Raw genomic sequence first — 22988 nt, 5'->3', positions numbered from 1 at the left:
GCTATGCCAGTTCCAATAATGCTGTCACAAAGTCTGATGCCAGGAACAGCTTCTCCTATGTTGTTTGAATCAGTGACATCAGTTTTGCCTATAAGATTATGTAATTGTATTTCAGTCTCATAGTTCAATACCCTCTAGTACTCACATCTTCATTCAACTATGACCTTGCTTAAGTTCACTAATGATTTATGCGAAACCTGCAACCCAGAAGTGTCTTAACTTACAAAAACAATGTCGTCATAACACATTGTTTATTCCTTCGTATGTTTCCAGTCAAAACTAAAGATGAGTGGCATAGTAAATACCAAGATGATATGGTAGTGAAGCTTTCCTCAGATAACTTCATTGATAGCATACACGTGTGAGAAGTTTTCTACACCAGAAACACAAAGATGCATTGTGACATTGATGGTATATGTAAGCTTGTTTCCAGCTATGATAAGAAAAATGCAGCTAAGTGTAAGTGACCATGTCCTATCTCTCATGAAGAAAATGTGCATTTCAGTTAAATCACAAAAGTAGTAATGTCATTTTTGCTGCATCCTTTCTTCTTGTGGCCACTTGACAAAGCAATCAGTAAGCTGAAGTATGTTGCCTGCAGATCAAATCATAAATCCTATTCGTCCAGAGTAATTTTTCTTCCCAACCACTGTGTCAATGTAGTCAATCTGCATAGACACAGATGCACTTTAAGCTTTTATATTGTAGAATAGGGAGGTCTGCTCAAAATAAAATACCTTTGTAATTGATGTTTCAGTCATTTGAGTAATAGGGGCCAGCTGCCAGCCAATAGTAGTTATTTCTTGAATTCCACTTACCCACTGTGGTTGACAGTTGAGTCATGTCTTTGGTAGAGTTGGCAAATTAAGGTCCCTGACAGTGCTGTTGCCAGCAAAATTGCGAAGCGCAGATGCCTTCAGGTAAAACAGTAGTCTTCTCTAGAGCTGCAACAATAATGTGTTGCCATAGAGAAGTATATGAAATCGTGTTACATGATTGGTTGGGGTAGGTGCACAAAGTAGCTGTGCCAAGCCCACTGCAGCTGTTGTGGATCTTCCGTCAACTCCATGAGTGTGACTGTTTGCTCCTGCAACACTGCCCCATGCTCTGCAATTTGTCAGTCACAAAGTTATTTTATTCAAACTATACTCAATTACAGTATTTTAAACATAGCCTTTCATTTTGTGCTACATATGGAGTAGGAAGAGGGAATGGACGACAGCTGGACTTTATGCCTCAGTATATATACTAATTTCTCCTATCTTGTTCTCTCCATAAAATATGCTGTCAGGATCATTAATTTTCTGCACCTTGTACATGAAATACAGGCATCCAAATTTTCCCAATAGCTTTTGGGAAGAAGGTAGTCTCCTTCCAACAACTATTCTTTAAGTTACCAGAGTGTCTCCATAAAATATTCTACACATACCAATCGAACTTTCTGGTTAATTCGGTAGCGGGAAACATCCCAGTTGCTTCAGCCTCTACATTGTTGTTGAACTGAATTAAAGAATACCCTGCAATACTTGCTAGCGTATTTTTTGTGTGTTTATGTCGATATTGTTATATTGACTAACACTTATGATGAGTAGCCATCCACTGCTGCACTTCAGCGTTATTAGGTCAGTTGTGCAAGGACTGGTCTATTAATGTTGACTGTGCAGTAACAGTTCTCAAACGAAACCTATAATGTTCTCTGACTCTTTAGTATTCAAATGTACAACTTTGTTGGTGAGAATATGCACACAATAGGTTTTTATTAGCTATGACAGAGACTAGTTATGGAATGTATTACGATGTTGCAATTTAATTACAACTCTCTCAGATTGCAAGAGTCATTATTGTTGGGTCCATTTTGTCAGATCCACAGTTGTGAAAAAGCATGCATATTGGTTCTAGGAGATATTGTGTGTTGATAGTAATGACTACCTGTGTCCGACTGGAAGAACGTAACATGCTAGCCACAAAAGTAGCCAAAAGTGGTTTCCGATCAAGACAGAGGAGCTTTGAAACAGGTTGTACCCAGAAAGAACAAAACAGCAACCCAAATACCATCACAGGTGAATACATATTTACAGGAAGCTATATCCTCCAAAACAGTTGGGGTTAAGTGTATGCAGCAAACATTCGTGGTAGCCTAGCACAGCTGTCTTAAAATCATTCATTAAGTAATGAAAATGGTGTCTTCAGCATACAGATGGGACAAACAACAGTGGGTGAATGTCATCTGATCAGATAAATCGTTGTAAATGTATTTGATATCACATTGCTGAATATTATCACTATTTTGTTTTGCTTTTTTACACTGGAAAGAGCAGGCATTTTTGTACTACATAAGTACTATTTGTTGTGGAGAAGCTCTGAACAAAGTTTAGAAAACAGAACTTGGAAATACTGCATCTACATACACACTGTGCGGACTGTTTGAATTTCCTCCTGCTCCAATCACACATGTAGTTTGGGACTAGTGACAAATGCCACTCTGCACACTATAATTATTCTAATCTTGTTTTCATTGTATCTACGGGAACAATACGTATTGGGCTGCAGTATATTCCTAGATTCCTCACTTAAGCCACATCTTGAAACTTCGGAAGTTGGCTTCCATGGGATAGTTTGCGTCTATCTTAAAGTGTGTGTCGCTTCGGGTTTATCAGCATTTCTGTTAGTGAAACACACTAGAGTTTTTTTAAGCAGCCTATTTTGTGGAATGACATATTTCTAGTATTTTGCCAATGAACTGAAGTCTGGCATCTACATTACAATCAATTGAGCCTATGTCATTATTCCATTTCATACCCTCACACCCAGTAATTTGTGTCAGGTGACTGATTCCAGTTGTGACTCATTGATATTGTAATCATATGATATTACTTTTATTTTTCATTTTGTGAATTGCACTGTTTTACATTTCTGTACATTTTTGCCAGTCTGCACACCATTTCGATAACTTCATAAGGTCTGACTGGATATACGTGCTACTTTCTTCTCATAGTACTTCATTATAGATAACTGCATCATCTGCAAAAAGCATGTTGTTTCTCGTCTGCCAGGTCAGTATGCAAATTAAACAAGGGTTCCAGTACATTTCACTGGGACATCCTGGAAGCTACTATTACTTCTGTCGAGGACTGTCCATGCTACATAATGTGTGTCCTGCCCACCAAGAAATCTTCAGACCAGTCACAAAGTCGGTTTGATAACCTATATAAGCATGCTTTTGTTAATAAAAGATGGCCTGAGTCAAATGCTTTTTTGGAAGTAAAGAAATATTGCGTTCATACTTGATACAGAACTTAGAAGATGTCATATGAGAAATGGAAGAGTTGGGTTTATGATATCCTTGCTGGTTGGCATGGATGTGGTCTTGCTGATTAAGATATCTCATTATGTTTGAACCCAGAATATTTTGTAGGATTCTAAAACAGGTGGATGTCAATGAGACTGGGTGGTAGTTTTGTGGATCACTTCTGCTCCCTTTCTTATAGACAAGTGTGACTTGTGCGTACTTCCAACCACTGGGCTTAGCTGTTTCTCAACACCACTGACAATTACTATATCATTCGCCTTTTCAGTGGTGTTGGATTAAACTGTGTGGTACTTCTGTATTTTCCTTATTGAAAGGACTGTCTGAAAATGTTCAGTGTTTCTGCTTTTGCTTGGCTGCTTCAAACTTCGAATCCACTATCACCCAGGAGCGTCTGGACACTAACTTTGGTACAACCGTCTGCCTTTACACATGATCAGAATTTCTTTGTATTTTGAGAGAGATTTTTTGATAAGATTCTGCTACAGTGTTCATTGTTGGCTTCATACATTGTCCTTGAGACAACAATGTGCATCTTTTTCATCATCCTTCTGCCATATCTCTCTGCTTCATTTTACACCCATAGTGCAGAAGTTGCTGTTTCTCTAGAAGTTTCTTGAGCCCATATCCCATAGAGTGTGCCTGCCATTCTCCTATTGTGAACTGTTCTTTTAAACTTGAGAAAGAGTTCCTCTAGATGGTCCTACCCAGATGTAGATGTTTTGAGTGGCTGATTGTGTTGTATGAAGTGATTCCTTCTTAGTCTATCTTACTGAAGATGTAAATCTTTGCAGTTTTTAGTGACCCTTCATACTTTATCATTGTTGCTACAGCTGCCTCAGGGATACTGATACAAGTTTCAATATCTGTGCCCTTATTGGTTGTCATTAGATCTGATATATCGTTTGTGTGTTTTCGGACAATTTGTTTCAAGTAATTTTCTCAGAAAGTGTTAGTAATATTCTACAGGATATGTTGTCATGCCCAGCACAGCACAGCATTGTAATTTTAACATTGTGTTAAACCCAAAATGGTATTATCAGATGCAAATATCACCATTAGTTTACTGTAGGTTTAAATGCTAAGCCATCTTAAAGTTTTGCCGAAACCCCCATACGGCTCATTTGGCAGCATCCAACTGAAAGCCTCTTAAAACCATACATATTTAATATGTTTAGCTCAAATTTTGCACAGGTTAGTTGCTTCCTATTATTATGTTATTGTATTGTTATTTTATTGTATTCTGGTTTGATTAAAATTTGACAGAGGTGGGCACGGGCCAATTGTATGTGAAGTTCCCAAAGAAACTAATCAGACATTCACTTCATTTGAGGGTTTCTTGTCGAATGGAACACTTTACTGTAATTGTGGATAGGCTCATAAAAAGCAAATAAAATGAACCTTCATTGTTATTACATGTCAAGAATATGACATTGATTTTTTCGTTATAGAAGAAGGCCTGCTACTTTTCTGAATAATACCAATAGCTCCCTAATGTATGCTGCACATATACAGAGAGAAGGTGGACATAGTGCAGTGTTCAAAGCTAGGATGGTATAGTGGTGAAGATACGGGACTGATGTATGTGAATGGCTCTAAGACTTCTCAAGTAGTAGAACCCAGTTTGTTATCTTCGATGGCGAGTGTTGATCAGGAGTGTCCCAGGGAAGTGCTTGAGGACCACCCATGTTCTCTGTATACGTAAATATTTTGATGGATAGGATGAGCAGCAGCCTGTGATTGCTGATGGCGCTGTAGTGTACGCTCAAATGTCTTTGTTGAGCGATTGTAGCAGGATACAGGAAGACTTTGAGAGAATTTCTGTTTGGTGTAATGGATGACAACTTGCTCTTAAATGTTGAGAAATAACATAGATCATTGTGAAAAACAATCCTGTAATGCTCGAATACAGTATTAGTGGTGTGCTGCTTTACATAGTCTCATCAATTAAATATCTAGGCGTAATGTTTGCAAAGTTATATGAAATGGAACAGGCTTGTAAGAATAGTATTAGGGAAAATGAAACTAAGTAACTCTAACATTGAGAAGACATGAAATCTCCTGTATTTTGTGTACAATTGAGGTGTTGATGCCATTGCTCCCATTAGGTGTGTTTGTAGAAGAGAGGCACTTGGGGTGACTAAAAACTTTATTTAAATCTAAAGAAGTTCAAAATAATGTGCATAAGTTTTTCACAGACTCCTGTATTATTTCTGTGCAGCTCTTTGTCATTAGATACTCTACCATTGTTGAAATTCCTTGTCATGATTGTCTGAACTAAGATGAAATAAGCAACTGAATTATAATATATAGAACAAATATGCGAATGTTTTGGGTAAGTATATGTGTTCTACAAAGACTATAGCTAAAAGTAGCTTTATACTTTATTCCTTTCTTTGCCTAAGTTTGGTTTTGTTAGAGGGAAGTGTAAATAGTTTTTCCTTCTGGAATGTAATTTGTGAATTGCTGTATTATTAACAGATAGTAATCTGTTGTTACAACAAAGTTCATCAGTGAATCAATGTTCTGTGATACTGTGGACTATGTTACCAGATGCTAAAACAGATGCCTGCAAGATGTGTATGAACCCAGCATAAAATTCTAGTTACTTTATTGTTTGAATTTAATACTTTTTACCTATGTGTGAGGTATCACCCCACAGTGTCTTCTCAGGAACCAGTGAGTGAAAATACACAAAATGGTTAATTTACTGATATAAAGATCTCCCAAGTTGTCAGTTAATGGGTTTTTCTGAAAGTTTAATTAACTCAGAGACTTAAGTCATCAATAATATATTCTCCTTCACTGTTTAAAACAGTCTGCCAACACTAGGGTAACTTTTTGACTCGGCAACTGCAGAAATCACACGGTTTTGAGGCACGGAACTAGTCGAGATATGTTCGGAGTGCATTTTCATCCAGAAAGTAAGTTCCTTGAAGATTGTTTGATAGAGAGTGCAGGAAGGTGAAAATCTGAGGGCGCAAGATCAGGCGAACAAGGTGGATGTGGAATGACTTCCCAGCCCAACTCCTGTATGTTGTTTTTTGTCAGTCTAGCAGAATGCGGTTGGGCATTATTGTAAAGTAGCATAACATCGCACAGTCTTCATGGTCATTGTTCTTAGATTTCATCTGCAAGATGTCTCATTTGTTGGCAATAAATATCAGCAGTGATGGTTATACCTTGGGGAAGCAATTCATAGTACACCACACAATCATTTTTCCACCAGATGCATAATATTGCCATTTGTGGGTGCACACGGGTCTTTGTGCAGAGTGTATGGCTTTGTTTTGGTTCAACCACTCCTTTCTTCTCCTTATGTTAGCTTAAAGCACCATTTCTCATCACCAATAATGATACAGGATAGGAACTGTCAGTGTTGTTCATGAGCCAGTTGGTGATGAGCTAGCAGAGATGCATGTGATTTTTGCTTAGAGCGTGCAGTAACCATACACCCTATTTTTGAACATTCATAGAAATATCACATGTTGGTGGAATGATCACAGTTCATCACATTTGCCAGTTCCCGAGCATGCTGATGTCGATCACTGTGGATGAATGCTTTTAAATGATCTTAATCAAACCCCAAATGTCTTCCTGAACATGAAGAGTCAATAATGCCAAAAATATCCTCCGTAAAATGAGAGAAGCATTTTCTTGCTGTACTCTGTCCAGTGGCGTTATCCCTATACACCGCGCAAATGCTTCTTGCTGCCCCTGCTGCTGTCACCCCTCTATTGAATTCAAACAGAAGAATATGTCGGAAATGTTGAGATTTCTTGACTTGGTACTCCATTTCCTAGCATCCACAGCTCCACTCCCTATCCCCAAATGGCAATATGTAAACTCAAATAGCAACAGTGAACCACAAATAAAAAATGACAATTGATAAATAAACCCCTAGGAACCGGAATACCAACTTTCAAAACAAAAATGCTATGAGGTTGTGGACTAATCTAATGTTATGCCAAAAGTAGCTGAACGTAAATTTTTCAGCATGTTTAATACATCATTTTTCCCTACTCTCTCTCTCTCTCTCTCTCTCTCTCTCTCTCTCTCTCTCTCTCTCACACACACACACACACACACACACACACACACACACACTTTTTTCCATGTGTACACTAAAGAACTTGGAATTTTGTATCCTCTTTATTATTCTGATAGTTACACTGCATTAATGGGAGGTGGGATATCCTTTTTTTCCCAGTAGTTAAGACCACTCCAATTGTGTAAAATCAGCTATCTGTAACAAAAATATCATTCACTGTATTCCCTGTTGACACTTTAATGCGTGGCCTGACAATACTTCTTTTATCAAATACTAAAAGGACTAATTCTGACTTCTGATTCAAATAAAATGGTGGATCACAACATAGAGCAACAGCAGTAACTAGCCCATGATCAAGCCCTTGAACTGCTCATTGTGGTTGCTCCTTATGCAGATGTTACATCCTTGTTTGTAATACTTGAAAATCCTGGTGTAACTTTCTACGTCCTCAGTCTAATCAAACTAGACAAGAGATGAACCTTTTATACCTTGAAACTTAATTTCTCTAATACAATATTATGATTGACAGTGTCAAATGGTTTCAAAAAGTCCCAGATTATCACCATTGCCGACATTTTTCCAGTTAAGAATTTGTTTTTTGCTGGGTGACTGTACCAGTAGCAACCTTAGTAGAGCAACTCTTTTGACACCCAAACTGTATGTGGCCAAGTAACCTATTAATAAACAGGTGTAAACTGTAGAGTACTTTAACCTTCTCAAAAATTTTGGGAAATAATGTACAGTGAATATGATCAGTACTTATTGACATCTGTGGCAAGAGGATTGCACAGAAAAATGAGATGCAAAAGAGTAGTGAATGAAGTTGTGTTAATGTGTTTCACAAAAGTCAGGTAGGTGTATTTGTTGGATCACCACTTCTCATTCTGTGATAAAAGTAGTTCATTATTTTGTCAGTTACAAAACTACAATATGTAGTGGTTTCTGGATAAAATGTGACAAGGCCACTCATGTTGATGTAAATCTTAGGCTCAGCTTAAGTATGTTGTAGTACCCAGTAAACAAATTGTGAAGTGGTTGATGACAGACTTCTATAGAAGGTGAGGGTGAGCATTTAGACAACATAGATCTTGTATGTTGGGGCAATTTAAGCTTTGACAGAAAACAGGCCATGACCAACCAGGAAATGCTGTGATTTCCTTATATTTAATTGTGATGTAATTAAGTTTTGGTCAGATCACTATGATAAAAAGAAGCTTTTAACCACATAGTTGTGGGAAGTTCAAGTTATTAGTAGTGAAGTTAGTGAGATGACTTGTATCAGAGCAATCTGCCTGTCATAAAGCCTTAGATTACTGAGAAAGGATTTTTACTGATGTAGACATATTTTGAAATAAACGTCTTGGCGTTAGAAGCTGTTATCTTTCGTATCTTTATCAGTGTTATCCAGTTATACATTAGCTGAATCAGTCCCTTCTTTTATTGTTGAACTCAGTTTTTCCCATTATTCATTAAAATGAGATCACGAAGTCAGAAGTGATCTTCATAATGTTAATTTCCTTCCATTGAAAGTTAAAATAGAAAAGAGGAGATATTTTAAGTGGTATGTGGAATGTAATAGGGAGGCTGGACAACGTTAGTGTCATGTGTGTATACTTTTCCCTATTTATCATTTCAGCTCCAAGTGTCAAAAAAATGAGAGGCTCAAAAATATAAACTTAAAGTGCACACATTCATTTGTGTTCCTTTTCTTTCATCTTAAAAGAATTTGAGTAACATATACAGAATGATTTTTATTTGTGTTGTAGATAAATTGTCATTAAATATTTGTGAGGGAAGCGTAGAGTTCGTTCCACATAGAAAATATAATTTTTATTTCTCTCTTTACAGAGTAAGGTTTTCCTGTTTGACAAGGTATTCAAGCCAAATGCAACACAGGAAAAAGTCTACAATGAAGCTGCAAAATCAATTGTTACAGGTATGTTGGAGGTTGCTTTTACTATCTTTCCATCTGGACTCCCGAAGTATTTGCTTTTTGGTAGCTGCCAAATTTATCTGTCGGACAGTATCACATACGTAGAAATTGCTGAACGCTGGGTTTCATTTTGCTGATATAGAAATTTTGTAGGAATAGTCATAAAGATAGAACAAGAGTTATTGAACTATGGTTATGACAGTTACAGTTAAGTGAAACATTTGCTCAGCCTGTTACTTATCCTTCCATAGATTATTAGTTTAAAGGATACAGACCAGTCGTGATTGTGAAAACAACGCCATTACCTTGTAGCGAATAGTTGCTGTAACTCGAGAGGGCAGCATTGCCTTGAGAATGCAGCAAGAGGAATCGAATTCGATCTGGTGTGGTGGACTTGTAGTAGTGTGTGTTGCTGGAAACTGATAAGTTGTGGGATCAAATCTTGGTTGAGTCACTTTTTTTACACTGCTCTTAACCTAGCATTGCTTTTCAGAGATGTGAAGATACCTATTTTGACAAATGACGATAGTTTCAGACTGCCAGTTTCTGCTTCCCTCAGATTAGGAATCAAAATTTGCACTTTACATTCACTACAAATTTTTCAAGCAGTGGGCAGTGAGTTGCTCAATTTTGAGTATCATAATAAATATGACTAATAACTAAAAGATAACCACCTCATCAGGCCGCAAAGTAAGACTTTCAATGTGAAATAATCACATAGTTTTAACCATTAATTTCTCTGCAACTTTATGAGAACAATTGGATATTGAAACACCCTCAGAATTCAGAATATGTAGTGGTTTATTTTTTTATGCTTCATGTGAAAAGTTTTCTGAAAAACTACTTGAGTAACTTTGCTTCCATTACATACAGTACATTCTTTTAGCAGCACAGCAGATGACTTGATAAACTTCCAGCTTTCTTCCTTCCTTGAATCATGCCAAGGTGTTGCAACAGTACTGTTCAAATTTGCTGCTGATAAATGGCTCTGGACAAGAGCAACATGCGGGATAATTGGCTAATATTTGGGAAATGTTAAATGATGGTGCAATGTTCACACTGCACTTCTTGCTGCTTGCTGTCCAAAAAATGGTGAAGTTAGCCACCATTGCTTCCACCAGAGATAGATTCATGAACCTCCACATGCATCAGTGTGTTAAATAAAGCAAGGAAAACACTCTTCAAAGGGTTGCCAGTATGTGATTGGACTTCAAATTATTCGCTGTGTCATTGTTCAGGGGCCAACCAATGTGTCCATTGCATTAACCCGAAATGAAATTGGTCGCAAGTTTAATAAATATGCAGGAAGGAATTTGCAGTGAAATTATGTTCACTTTTCACGCTGATTTATATTTTAATAGGCTAAACTGAGATTATTGCAGAAAAAAAACAAGTAAAATATCCTTTCACACTTTTCCCAATAAGATTATTATTAATGTAATATTTGTCAGTGTGAGAACCTAAATAAGTCGACCAGCCAGCATCACAAGTTCGCTTAACCTTTCGAAAAGCCATGAAAATTAAAGTGCTTCAGCACACTTCTAAGTTGATCTTCTATTATCACGAACTAACGATATTTCAGTTGCCGTTCACCATCAAAGTTAACTGCAAAACAGTTCATAGAAGTTTAGACTGTTCTCTAACTCAAAATTATTCAGAGTCCTCATGCTAAAAAATGTTTCAAAGTCTTTACAATCAAAATGCATGAAATATTAGAAGTTTCAGACAGCCAGTTCATGTGACACGAAGTTTTCTAAGTCCATGCCAGCGAAAGATACCTCAGTTCCTTGTGATTGTCGCACACACATTTTTTTACAAGTGCATGACCAAATACTTAGAAAATATTCCTGAGAGCACACACGAGATGACTTCTAGTCACACATACATCCTATCCGTTCACGAACTCCACTCCCACTGACTGCCAAAATCTAAGACCGTCCTGTGTGAAAATTGGTGCCATTACTTATACCATCGCCCTGGCATGAGTCAACCTCTCACATTTCTGAGTATCAAAAGTGTTCATAAAAGTACCTATCTCTCTCTCTCTCTCTCTCTCTCTCTCTCTCTCTCTCTGTGTGTGTGTGTGTGTGTGTGTGTGTGTGTGTGTGTGTGTGTGTGTGTGTGTGTGGATTGCTCGCCATATAGTGGAGATGAGTCACAGACAGACACAATAAAAGACTGCTAAACAAGTAATCTTTTGGCCAAAAGACCTCCTTCTGAATTTTACACACACACACACAAATGTGGACATAAATTTCATCAGATTTTCAGTGCTGCTCATAGTTTTCATGTAGCTATAATGGTTTTCTCGCAGTGTTTTTGTTCATGTGGGCGCTGTTTTGCATCGTTAAATCACTAATAGATATTGAACAATGAAACTAATTAGTCATACATCTCTAAATACCGTTATTTATTAATGCTACTGCTACTTTCACTATTTCATGTATTACTTACGGAGATTCACTTTTTCATGCATGGAATATACTTTCTGGGCTGTAATTTGAAATATGTAATACTCACAGACAATCTATGAGAACAGTTAGTACATACCGGGACCTATCCATTGACACTACATTCATGTGAATTGCTTAAGGTGATAGTGAGTTATTAAAGTTAGTTTATATTCATAATGTTTAACATTTAATAACTTGTTGTGAGTGTACATTTTCAATCACAGACTCTTCTAATTTCTGTCATTAAAGCTGTGTGGCAGTCTTCTGTCACTGATTTGGTTTAGTTTTTATTTAGAATTTCTCTTTATTTCATATTTTCTTTATTCAGTACTAACTGGCCGTGGCAGCCACCTTCCTTAGTTTATTCAAACGGTCAGGTTTCTCCCACCACACGGCATATGTCTCTGGCTGTCTGACCTGCAGTCAGGATTTCTCATACTTAAAGCTCTGCCAACCATCATGCATGAAAGGTGTTGGCATGTATTAACATAGCCACAAAGCTTGTTCATTTTGGCACGGTCAGGTGTCAAAACATGCTCTCTTGGCTGTAACATCAATGAGCTGCTAGCATTACAACTGGACACACATGCATGGCTGCATCTGTTGTCGTAGTTGTTTTAGGCATTTCTGGGGTGTACTGTCTCAATACAGGCATGATTTTTTGCATTGCACGCCAGAGAAGTCTGCCATAAAGCGTCCGTAAAAAAGAATTGCAGCAACCAGTCTTGAAAAGTGTACAGAACTTCACTAGAGGAATGCGGTATCACGAGCTAAACATACGTGACTTTTTTTGGCCACCTCAGCCAGTGTCTGATAGTATGGAACATGAAAAATTCATGCCTCCAGACAGCTTTCATGCTGTACATTGCTTGCATCCCATAAGTAATATGGAAGTGATGATATCCAGTTACTTAACATCATTCTGTAAAGTGTATTCATTACTCTATGCAGTGGTCGTCTGGCCACTGGTACTTGCTACTACACGGGCGAAGTCAGGCTGGGTCACTAGTAGTTTTTATAAAAGAACTAAGATTTGTGTTAAACATGGGTGTTAGTAATACAGAGCTTCGCGCAAGGTGGATTCATCCAAAGCTACATGTTTCTGTAAATCCTAGGGGGGTATTTTGCACTGTGGAAGAATATGTACTACAGCTTGACGTGGTTTCTGCTTCACATTGTGCTGCTCAAGCAATTCTATCATATGTGAGAGAGCCTTAGAAGAAAATTAGAAATTGTTACCTCTAATAGTCCCCCATTCAGATCTCCAGGCAGGGACTATTCAAGAGGACATTGTTATCAGGAGAAAGAAAACTGGCGTTCTACAGGACGGAGCATGGAATGTCAGATCCCTTAATCGGGCAGGTAGGTTAGAAAAATTAAAAAGGGAAATGGTTAAGTTAAAGTTAGATATAGTGGGAATTAGTGAAGTTCGGTGGCAGGAGGAACAAGACTTCTGGTCAGTTGAATACAGGGTTGTTGTTGTTGTTGTTGTTGTGGTCTTCAGTCCTGAGACTGGTTTGATGCAGCTCTCCATGCTATTCTTTCCTGTGCAAGCTTCTTCATCTCCCAGTACTTACTGCAACCTACATCCTTCTGAATCTGCTTAGTGTATTCATCTCTTGGTCTCCCTCTATGATTTTAACCCTCCACGCTGCTCTCCAATGCTAAATTTGTGATCCCTTGATGTCTCAGAACATGTCCTACCAACCAGTCCCTTCTTCTTGTCAAGTTGTGCCACAAACTCCTCCCCAATTCTATTCAATACCTCCTCATTAGTTATGTGATCTGCCCATCTAATCTTCAGCATTCTTCTGTTGCACCACGTTTTGAAAGCTTCTATTCTCTTCTTATCCAAACTAGTTATCATCCATGTTTCACTTCCATACATGGCTACACTCCATACAAATACTTTCAGAAACAACTTGCGGACACTTAAATCTATACTCGGTGTTAACAAATTTCTCTTCTTCAGAAATGCTTTCCTTGCCATTGCCAGTCTACATTTTATATCCTCTCTACTTCGACCATGATCAGTTATTTTGCTCCCCAAATAGCAATACTCATTTACTACTTTAAGCGTCTCATTTCATAATCTAATTCCCGCAGCATCACCTGGTTTAATTCGACTACATTCCGTTATCCTTGTTTTTCTTTTGTTGATGTTCATCTTACATCCTCCTTTCAAGACACTGTCCATTCCGTTCAACTGTTCTTCCAGGTCCTTTGCTGTCTCTGACAGAATTACGTCATCGGCGAACCTCAAAGTTTTTATTTCTTCTCCATGGATTTTAATTCCTACTCCAAACTTTTCTTTTGTTTCCTTTATTGCTTGCTCAATATACAGATTGAATAACATCGGGGAGAGGCTACAACCCTGTCTCACTCCCTTCCCAACCACTGCTTCTCTTTCATACCCCTCGACTCAACTGCCAACTTGTTTCTGTACAAATTGTAAATAGCCTTTCGCTCCCAGTAATTTACCCCTGCCACCTTCAGAATTTGAAGAGAGTATTCCAGTCAACATTGTCAAAAGTTTTTTCTAAGTCTACAAATGCTAGAAACGTAGGTTTGCCTTTCCTTAATCTATTTTCTAAGATAAGTCGTAGGGTCGGTATTTCCTCACGTGTTCCAACATTTCTACGGAATCCAAACTGATCTTCCTGAGGTCTGCTTCTACCAGTTTTTCCATTCGTCTGTAAAGAATTCGCATTAGTATTTTGCAGCTGTGATTTAATAAACTGATAATTTGGTAATTTTCACATCTGTCAACACCTGCTTTCTTTGGGATTGGAATTATTACATTCTTCTTGAAGTCTGTGGGTATTTCGCCTGTCTCATACATCTTGCTCACCAGATGGTAGAGTTTTGTCATAACTGGCTCTCCCAAGGCCATCAGTAGTTCTAATGGAATGTTGTCTACTCCCGGGGTCTTGTTTTGACTCGGGTCTTACAGTGCTCTGTCAAACTCTTCACGCAGTATCGTATCTCCCATTTCATCATCATCTACATCCTCTTCCATTTCCGTAACATTGTCCTCAAGAACATCGCCCTTGTATAGACCCTCTATATACTCCTTTCACCTTTCTGCTTTCCCTTCTTTGCTTAGAACTGGGTTTCAATCTGAGCTCTTGATATTCACACAAGTGGTTCTCTTTTCTCCAAAGGTATCTTTAATTTTCCTGTAGGCAGTATCTATCTTACCCCTAGTGAGATAAGCCTCTACATCCTTACATTTGTCCTCTAGCCATTCCTGCTTAGCCATTTTGCACTTCCTGTCGATCTCATTTATCAGGCGTTTGTATTCCTCTTTGTCTGCTTCATTTACTGCATTTTTAATTTTCTCCTTTCATCAATTAAATTCAATATTTTTTCTGTTACCCAAGGATTTCTACTAGCCCTCGTCTTTTTACCTACTTGATCCTCTGCTGCCTTCACTACTTCATCCCTGAGAGCTACCCATTCTTCTTCTACTGTGTTTCTGTCCCCCATTCCTGTCAATTGTTCCCTTATGCTCTCCCTGAAACTCTCTACAACCTCTGGTTTATTCAGTTTATCCAGGTCCCACCTCCTTAAATTCCCACCTTTTTGCAGTTTCTTCAGTTTTAATCTGCAGTTCATATCCAATAGATTGTGGTCAGAATCCACATCTGCCCCTGGAAATGTCTTACAATTTAAAACCTGGTTCCTAAATCTCTGTCTTACCATTATTAAATCTATCTGATACCTACTAGTATCTCCAGGATTCTTCGATGTAAACAACCTTCTTTCATGATTCTTGAACCAAGTGTTAGCTATGATTTAAGTTGTGCTCTGCGCAAAATTCTACCAGACGGCTTCCTCTTTCATTTCTTACCCCCAATCCATATTCACCTAAATACAGGGTTATAAATACAAAATCAAATATGGTTAATGTAGGAGTAGGTTTAATAATGAATAAAAAAAAAATAGGAATGCAGGTAAGCTACTACAAACAGCGTTGTGGATGCATTATTGTGGCCAAGACAGATACGAAGCCCATGCCTACGACAGTAGTAAAAGTTTATATGTCGACTAGCTCCGCAGATGATGAAGAGATTATGAAATGTATGATGAGATAAAAGAAATTATTCAGGTAGTGAAGGGAGACGAAAATTTAATAGTCATGGGTGACTGGAACTCGACAGTAGGAAAAGGAAGAGAAGGAAACGTAGTAGGTGAATATGGAATGGGAGTAAGGAATGAAAGAAGAAGCCATCTGGTAAAATTTTGCACAGAGCATAACTTAATCATAGCTAACACTTGGTTCTAGAATAATAAAAGAAGGTTCTATACATGGCAGAATCCTGGAGATACTGGAAGGTATCAGATAGAATATATATTGGTAAGACAGAAATTTGGGAACCAGGTTTTAAATTGTAAGACATTTACAGGGGCAGATGTGGACTCTGACCACAATCTATTGGTTATGAAACATAGATTAAAACGGAAGAAATTGCAAAAAGGTGGGAATTTAAAGAGATGGGACCTGAATAAACTGACAGAACCAGAGGTTTTAGAGTGTTTCAAGGAGAGCATTAGGGAACGATTGACAAGAACGGGGGAAAGAAATACAGTAGAAGAAGAATGGGTAGCTAAGAGAGATGAAATAGTGAAGGCAGCAGAGGATCAAGTAGGTAAAAAGACGAGGGCTAGTAGAAATCCTTGGGTAACAGAAGAGATACTGAATTTAATTGATGAAAGGAGAAAATACAAAAATGCAGTAAATGAGCAGGCAAAAAGAAATACAAACGTCTCAAAAATGAGATCGACAGGCTGTGCAAAATGGCTAAGCAGGGATGGCTAGAGGACAAATGTAAGGATGTAGAGGCATTTATCACTAGGGGTAAAGTAGATACTGCCTACAGGAAAATTAGAGAGACCTTTGGAGAAAAGAGAACCACTTGTGTGAATATCAAGAGCTCAGGTGGAAACCCAGTTCTAGGCAAAGAAGGGAAAGCAGAAAGGTGAAAGGAGTATATAGAGGGGTTATACAAGGGCGATGTTCTTGAGGACGATGTTATGGAAATGGAAGAGGATGTAGATGAAGATGGAATGGGAGATATGATACTGCGAGAAGAGTTTGACAGAGCACTGAAAGACATGAGTCGAAGCAAGGCCCCAGGAGTAGACAACATTCCATTAGAACTACTTATAGCCTTGGGAGAGCCAGCCCTGACAAAACTGTACCATTTGGTGAGCAATGTGTATGAGACAGGCAAAATACCCTCAGACATCAAGAATAATATAATAATTCCAATCCCAAAGAAAGCAGGTGTTGACAGATGAGAAAATTACCGAACTATCGGATTAATAAGCCATGGCTGCAAAATACTAACACGAATTCCTTACAGATGAATGGAAAAACTGATAGAAGCCGACCTCGGGAAAGATCAGTTTGGATTCCGTAGAAATGTTGAAACACGTGAGGAAATACTGACCCTACGACTTATCTTAGAAAATAGATTAAGGAAAGGCAAACCTACGTTTCTGACATTTGTAGACTTAGAGAAAGCTTTTGACAATGTTGACTGGAATACTCTCTTTCAAATTCTGAAGGTGACAGGGGTAAAATACAGGGAGCAAAAGGCTATTTACAATTTGTACAGAAAGCAGATGGCAGTTATAAGAGTCGAGGAGCATGAAAGGGAAGCAGTGGTTGGGAAAGGTGTGAGACAGGGTTGTAGCCTCTCCCCGATGTTATTAAATCTGTATATTGAGCAAGCCGTAAAAGAAACAAAAGAAAAATTCGCGGAGTAGGAATTACAATCTATGGAGAAGAAATAAAAACTTTGCAGTTCGCCGATGACATTGTAATTCTGTCAGAGACAGCAAAGGACCTGGAAGAGCAGCTGAACAGAATGGACAGTGTCTTGAAAGGAGGATATAAAATGAACATCAACAAAAGCAAAACGAGGATAATGGAATGTAGTTGAATTAAGTCAGGTGATGCTGAGGGAATTAGATTAGGAAATGAGACGCTTAAAGTAGTAAATGAGTTTTGCTATTCGGGGAGCCAAATAACTGATGACGGTCGAAGTAGAGAGAATATAAAATGTAGACTGGCAGTGGCAAGGTAAGCATTTCTGAAGAAGAGAAATTTGTTAACATCGAGTATAGATTTAAGTGTCGGGAAGTCGTTTCTGAAAGTATTTGTATGGAGTGTAGCCATGTATGGAAGTAAAACATGGACAATAAATAGTTTGGACAAGAAGAGAATAGAAGCTTTCGAAATGTGGTGCTACAGAAGAATGTTGAAGATTAGGTGGGTAGATCACGTAACTAATGAGGAGGTACTGAATATGATTGGGGAGAAGAGAAGTTTGTGGCACAACTTGACTAGAAGAAGGGATCGGTTGGTAGGACATGTCCTGAGGCATCAAGGGATCACAAATTTAGCATTGGAGGGCAGCGTGGAGGGTAAAAATCGTAGAGGGAGACCAAGAGATGAGTACACTAAGCAGATTCAGAAGGATGTAGGTTGCAGTAGGTACTGGGTGATGAAGGAGCTTGCACAGGATAGAGTAGCGTGGAGAGATGCATCAAACCAGTCTCTGGACTGAAGACCACAACAACACCACCACCACATCTAATAGTAAAGAAAATACGCAGTTGTCTGTTGTTACAAAATTACTACTACTAAGCATTCTAACAGCAACATTAGGATCAGAAAGCTGGTAATCTTTGTAGATTTGCATGTGCCATAGTCGTGAGAAATTGCTATAGAATGAGAGAGAATTGCTGGTAGTACTTATCTTCAAGAGGCGAAATGTGTAGTAATGTCAATACTCTCCTAAAGTACATGGTGGGAATTGTATATGATACTCTGTGAATGCAGGGCATAAAATTTTAAGCCAAATATTGTATAATCCACCTGAATATATTCTACTTCAATTTAGTGTATCTCCTTAATTGTCCATAGCACATAATAAAATGTAACTTTTTTGAAACTACGTCTCCTTGCTGCTACAAGGTTTCAGCAATTTGTAGACATGGTATTTAGAGTGCTTCTTGGTCTTGTACCTTCACCTGGGTTATCTTGCATTCTGATTCCAGTATTGACTTCATACTTAATACTTTTTCCTGGTAACAATAAATAAACTCTCTCTTTCGTGTCTGCTCTGTCAGGGGATTTCACGACTGTGAGCAATAAATATTTGTCTCTAGTTTTATATCACATGTGCCAAGTGGGGGTCTTTCATTCTTGTTGTATAATGTAGCAATGTGTAAAGCTGGTTCATCTTGGCACAGTCAGGTGTCAAAACATGCTCTCTTGGCTGTAATAACAATGAGCTGCTAGCATTACAACTGGACACACATGCATGGCTGCATTTGTTGTTGTAGTCAATACTTTGAATACAGTAAGCAGTATTGTTACAATTTTATTGAAAATTTGCTCTGTAAGTACAATGTTGCATAAAGGCAAGAATGCCGGTGTGAGAGAATTCTTCACTGCCTAAATTTGTTATTGAAAACATTGGTCTATGATTTGTGTTTGTTTTCTGTTCCTCTTCTTAAGATGCTTCCACAGCAGCCGCTGAAATGTTATGATACATTACAAGTTCAGTATATAATCAGGTAGAGTTAACTCTAGATGTGACTTTCCTGTAATGTATACTACCCTGTGGGGTCTCTGGGACCTGTATGTTTAAACAGAGATTTAAGGCACAAATCATATGAAATTTTTGGTTTAGTTAAATAACGTTTAGAATTAGTTAAGTGTTGTTTAAATACTCCTTGTTGGTCTTGTTGTGATAAATTAAGCCAGCAGGAATTTACTTTTTATCAAACACAATCATCCATGTTGTGCAGTTTTTAAATAGAACACATCAACGAACTGTTATGGAATTGAATTTTACATTGTGGAAAGGTATACTATGTCGGTCACAAGTAAATTTTCACATAAAACTAAATTCTAGAGTTTAAAGTTGCTCATAAGAACTGTCCTCGGGTCTGCAAAAGTTACATGTACTGCTGGGATGTACAATTTTATCACTACAGAGAACACATTTGATTTTAACTAACACTTCAAGTATTTTATTGAAGAAACAGAGAAACCTATCACAATTGTCCTGAAGTTGTTCTTTTGAATGACGCTCTGCTAGCAGAAATGCGATCACTGGCTATTTTAAAGTCAACTTTTCTGGCTCTTTCTTGATCTATATCACTGATATCTTCCTCTGGCCATTGCAAAAAATTTCAACAAACTTAGGATCATTAAAACTGACACATTCCTGTGAGCACATTTTGTGCTATACTGAGTTCATGTGGCACAGTCTGAGACAACAGCGTATGGCTGTAAGACACGTCAACAACAAACAAAGAAGGTGACAATTCAGCTGACAAGGGCTAAGTATGTAAGCAACCGGGTTGGTATGTGTTTTCTGTTTCTTTATTCTACTTGGCTCACAATTCATGACCAGTCAAAATAAGTTAAGCCCATGTTCTGTTTTATTACTATGTTTTTAATTTTACATTTACATATTTTCAGTTTAAAGCTGAGTTAAATATTTTGTGTGTAAAGTCCATTAAAATTAGTTTTTTTAATGCAATTTTTTTTAAAAAAATTACTCTTTGTATTTAATGTTACAAGATGCAGGGATTTGCTTTTATGTAGTTGGTATTTGAACAGCTAAATTCAGTACAGCTTGCAATATAAATAATATTATTAATTACTTCAAAACTGAGTGTTTTGTGCCCTTAAACTAAACAAGCAAATATCTTCAAAACTGTGTGTGTTTATTTGCAGATGTACTCTCTGGCTTCAATGGAACGATATTTGCCTATGGTCAGACTTCTTCTGGCAAAACGCACACGATGGAAGGTGTTATTGGTGACCCGGTGAAGCAGGGTATAATACCTAGAATAGTTAATGATATATTCAATCACATTTACGCTATGGAAGAAAACCTGGAATTCCACATCAAAGTTTCATACTTTGAAATTTACATGGACAAAATAAGGGACTTATTAGATGGTGAGTTTCTATTTTTGCCTGTGGAAATGTTTCATTTTCATCTTTCTTTTTTGACACTCATTTTTCTGTGCTTGGTACAAGCATCTTATAAAAAGTTCCTTGTATGCTGAGTAATGTATTTCTTTTGTTATTTAGCCATGATAAATGAAACGGCCATTTTTGCTGTACCTTTATTGTTATAGCTATCACAAATTGAAAAATCTAACAGAATACCTCTGTACATTCTAATGTTTCCAACCTTAACAAAGATTGTTATTAGTTTTGAAGAAACTGTGTGTGACATATTTTTGTTAATAAGAAACAAATTGTAGCATCTTGTTAAAACATAATAATTAATTACTTGAACTGCACATTACACTTGACAAATTAGTTTGAACCATGTGATTGTGATAACTTTATGCATTCTAAAAATGTTAAAAATAAATATAATATTCAGGATGTAATATAGAGACATAGGAAAAACGAAGAGTCTCATTCCGTGAAAGAGCAGCACTTCATTAGCTGGTGGTTTAAAATCTATGCAGTAATAAAGATGGATTGCCAGTGTGCGGAAGGGCAAGATTCTTTCCCATTAATTAGGTGCTACACAACACAACTGCTAGACAAAAAATACATGTACTAGACATGTGTACTTGAACAAAATCTGTCATAAGTAGTTAAAATATTTTCAGGCTATTTTTTTGCCTGTTTCTTTAATTTTACCAATGTTCTTTTGTGTTTCACTAACAACAGTTCATGTCAACATCTTATGGACACATGGAATCATTACAGATTGTGTAACTTATGTATTAAAAACAATAAAAGTATGAACTTTTTGTTTCTGCCTGTTAGCTAACAGTGAAATGAATATAAACATTCCAGAATGAAAGTACGTGATTTTGTTCTAAACATTTGAATTCGGATACATTGTTAGGGCATAATTTACGATATCAGTGCATTTACAACAGTAATTTCTAAGATGTATACGACTCAAAACTGTTCAGCTGATTGAGTTTGGAAGATATGAGGAGGAACTAGTGGCAAGTTGAAGCTTAGGGTCAGTCTGTGGAGAAAACTTAGGCTGTTCAGTTGGTATTGTGGTGCCTGTGAAGGACAGATATCCTGTCTGGAGCCAAGATTCATGAGCCAGTTTTAAGTTACTGCTAATGTCAGTTGTTTGCCCCTTCATTGGCTTTGTCTCACATTCATAAATGAACTGAGAGTGTTGATTCGATATCTGTGATATATTGGATTTTGTACATTGAAATTTATTTCTTACATCCAGAAGAATGAGATGTAGTTCATCCGTCGCACAATTACTTTGTTTTAGAGCTTGCGAATGTGTAAGATCCATTTTGCTTGCTTATTCACTTCACTATTAACTGACTGAATCTTCTTCAATCATTTATGTGAGTCTGTTGTATTAAAGTACATTTTTTCGGAACATTCAAGTTGTTTCTGTTTTGACGTGTTACAAAATTTAGTGCTGAGAAACCACGATGTTGACACACTGCCCCCGAAGACTTATCATAACTTCCGCTGCATGGTTGGTTGTGAGTAGGCAGATGATAGTGAATAGATTCCGAAGATTGAGTTACTAAGAGAGAGTGTTTTTGTCACCTAATTGTTTGTTTTTATCGTGATATTCCATGAGGACATGCCAAACCACTTGTTAGTGAAAGTATTTGAAGTAATAGGAGGAGGCAATGATAACAGGCAAATTGTCTTGAAATCATTCACAGTGTGGTGCATTTTCATTATTCATCACTGTAATTGTTTATTGTAATGTCACCTACATGTTTCTGATGATGACCACAGAAGGCCAGATGCAATAGTATCATAGTTGGGTAGTATCTGCAGGTTTCTTTTAATCATTTATTAACATCAGATAATTTCTTTAAAACATTCTTGATTGTATTTTTAGGGCTTTTTGTTTGAAGGCTTCAGTAAATTCAACATTTTGTGTTCATTCAACATAAGAAATATAGATAAGTTTCTTGCAACTCAGTTTGTAATAACTTGCATGATTTTTTTCTGTCATTAGTCTCCAAAGTAAACCTCAGCGTCCACGAAGACAAGAACAGGGTACCATTTGTGAAAGGAGCAACTGAACGATTTGTTTCAAGCCCAGAGGAAGTATTTGAAGTAATAGAAGAAGGCAAAGCTAACAGGCACATTGCAGTCACAAGTAAGCAGTCATAATACTTATTAATTAATGAAATTTGTGTTCTAATTACCAAAAGAATATTGTATAGGCAAAACTTAATAAATCA

At 37.4% G+C, this 22988-nt stretch overlaps 1 protein-coding gene across 1 annotated transcript in view; it reads left to right on the top strand.

The window, feature by feature from the left end:
• The window catches only part of LOC126251412 (kinesin heavy chain), an 85786-nt gene that overhangs the window by 3416 nt on the left and 59382 nt on the right, over positions 1-22988 (top strand). The window contains exons 2-4 of the mRNA XM_049951823.1: positions 9207-9294; positions 20509-20736; positions 22760-22903. Coding sequence (XP_049807780.1) covers positions 9207-9294; positions 20509-20736; positions 22760-22903 — 460 coding nt within the window. The remainder of the gene's footprint in view (positions 1-9206; positions 9295-20508; positions 20737-22759; positions 22904-22988) is intronic.

The sequence above is a fragment of the Schistocerca nitens genome, chromosome 4, assembly GCF_023898315.1.
Source record: "Schistocerca nitens isolate TAMUIC-IGC-003100 chromosome 4, iqSchNite1.1, whole genome shotgun sequence".
Lineage (NCBI taxonomy): Eukaryota > Metazoa > Arthropoda > Insecta > Orthoptera > Acrididae > Schistocerca > Schistocerca nitens.
This window is presented reverse-complemented; position numbering and strand designations above follow the sequence as displayed.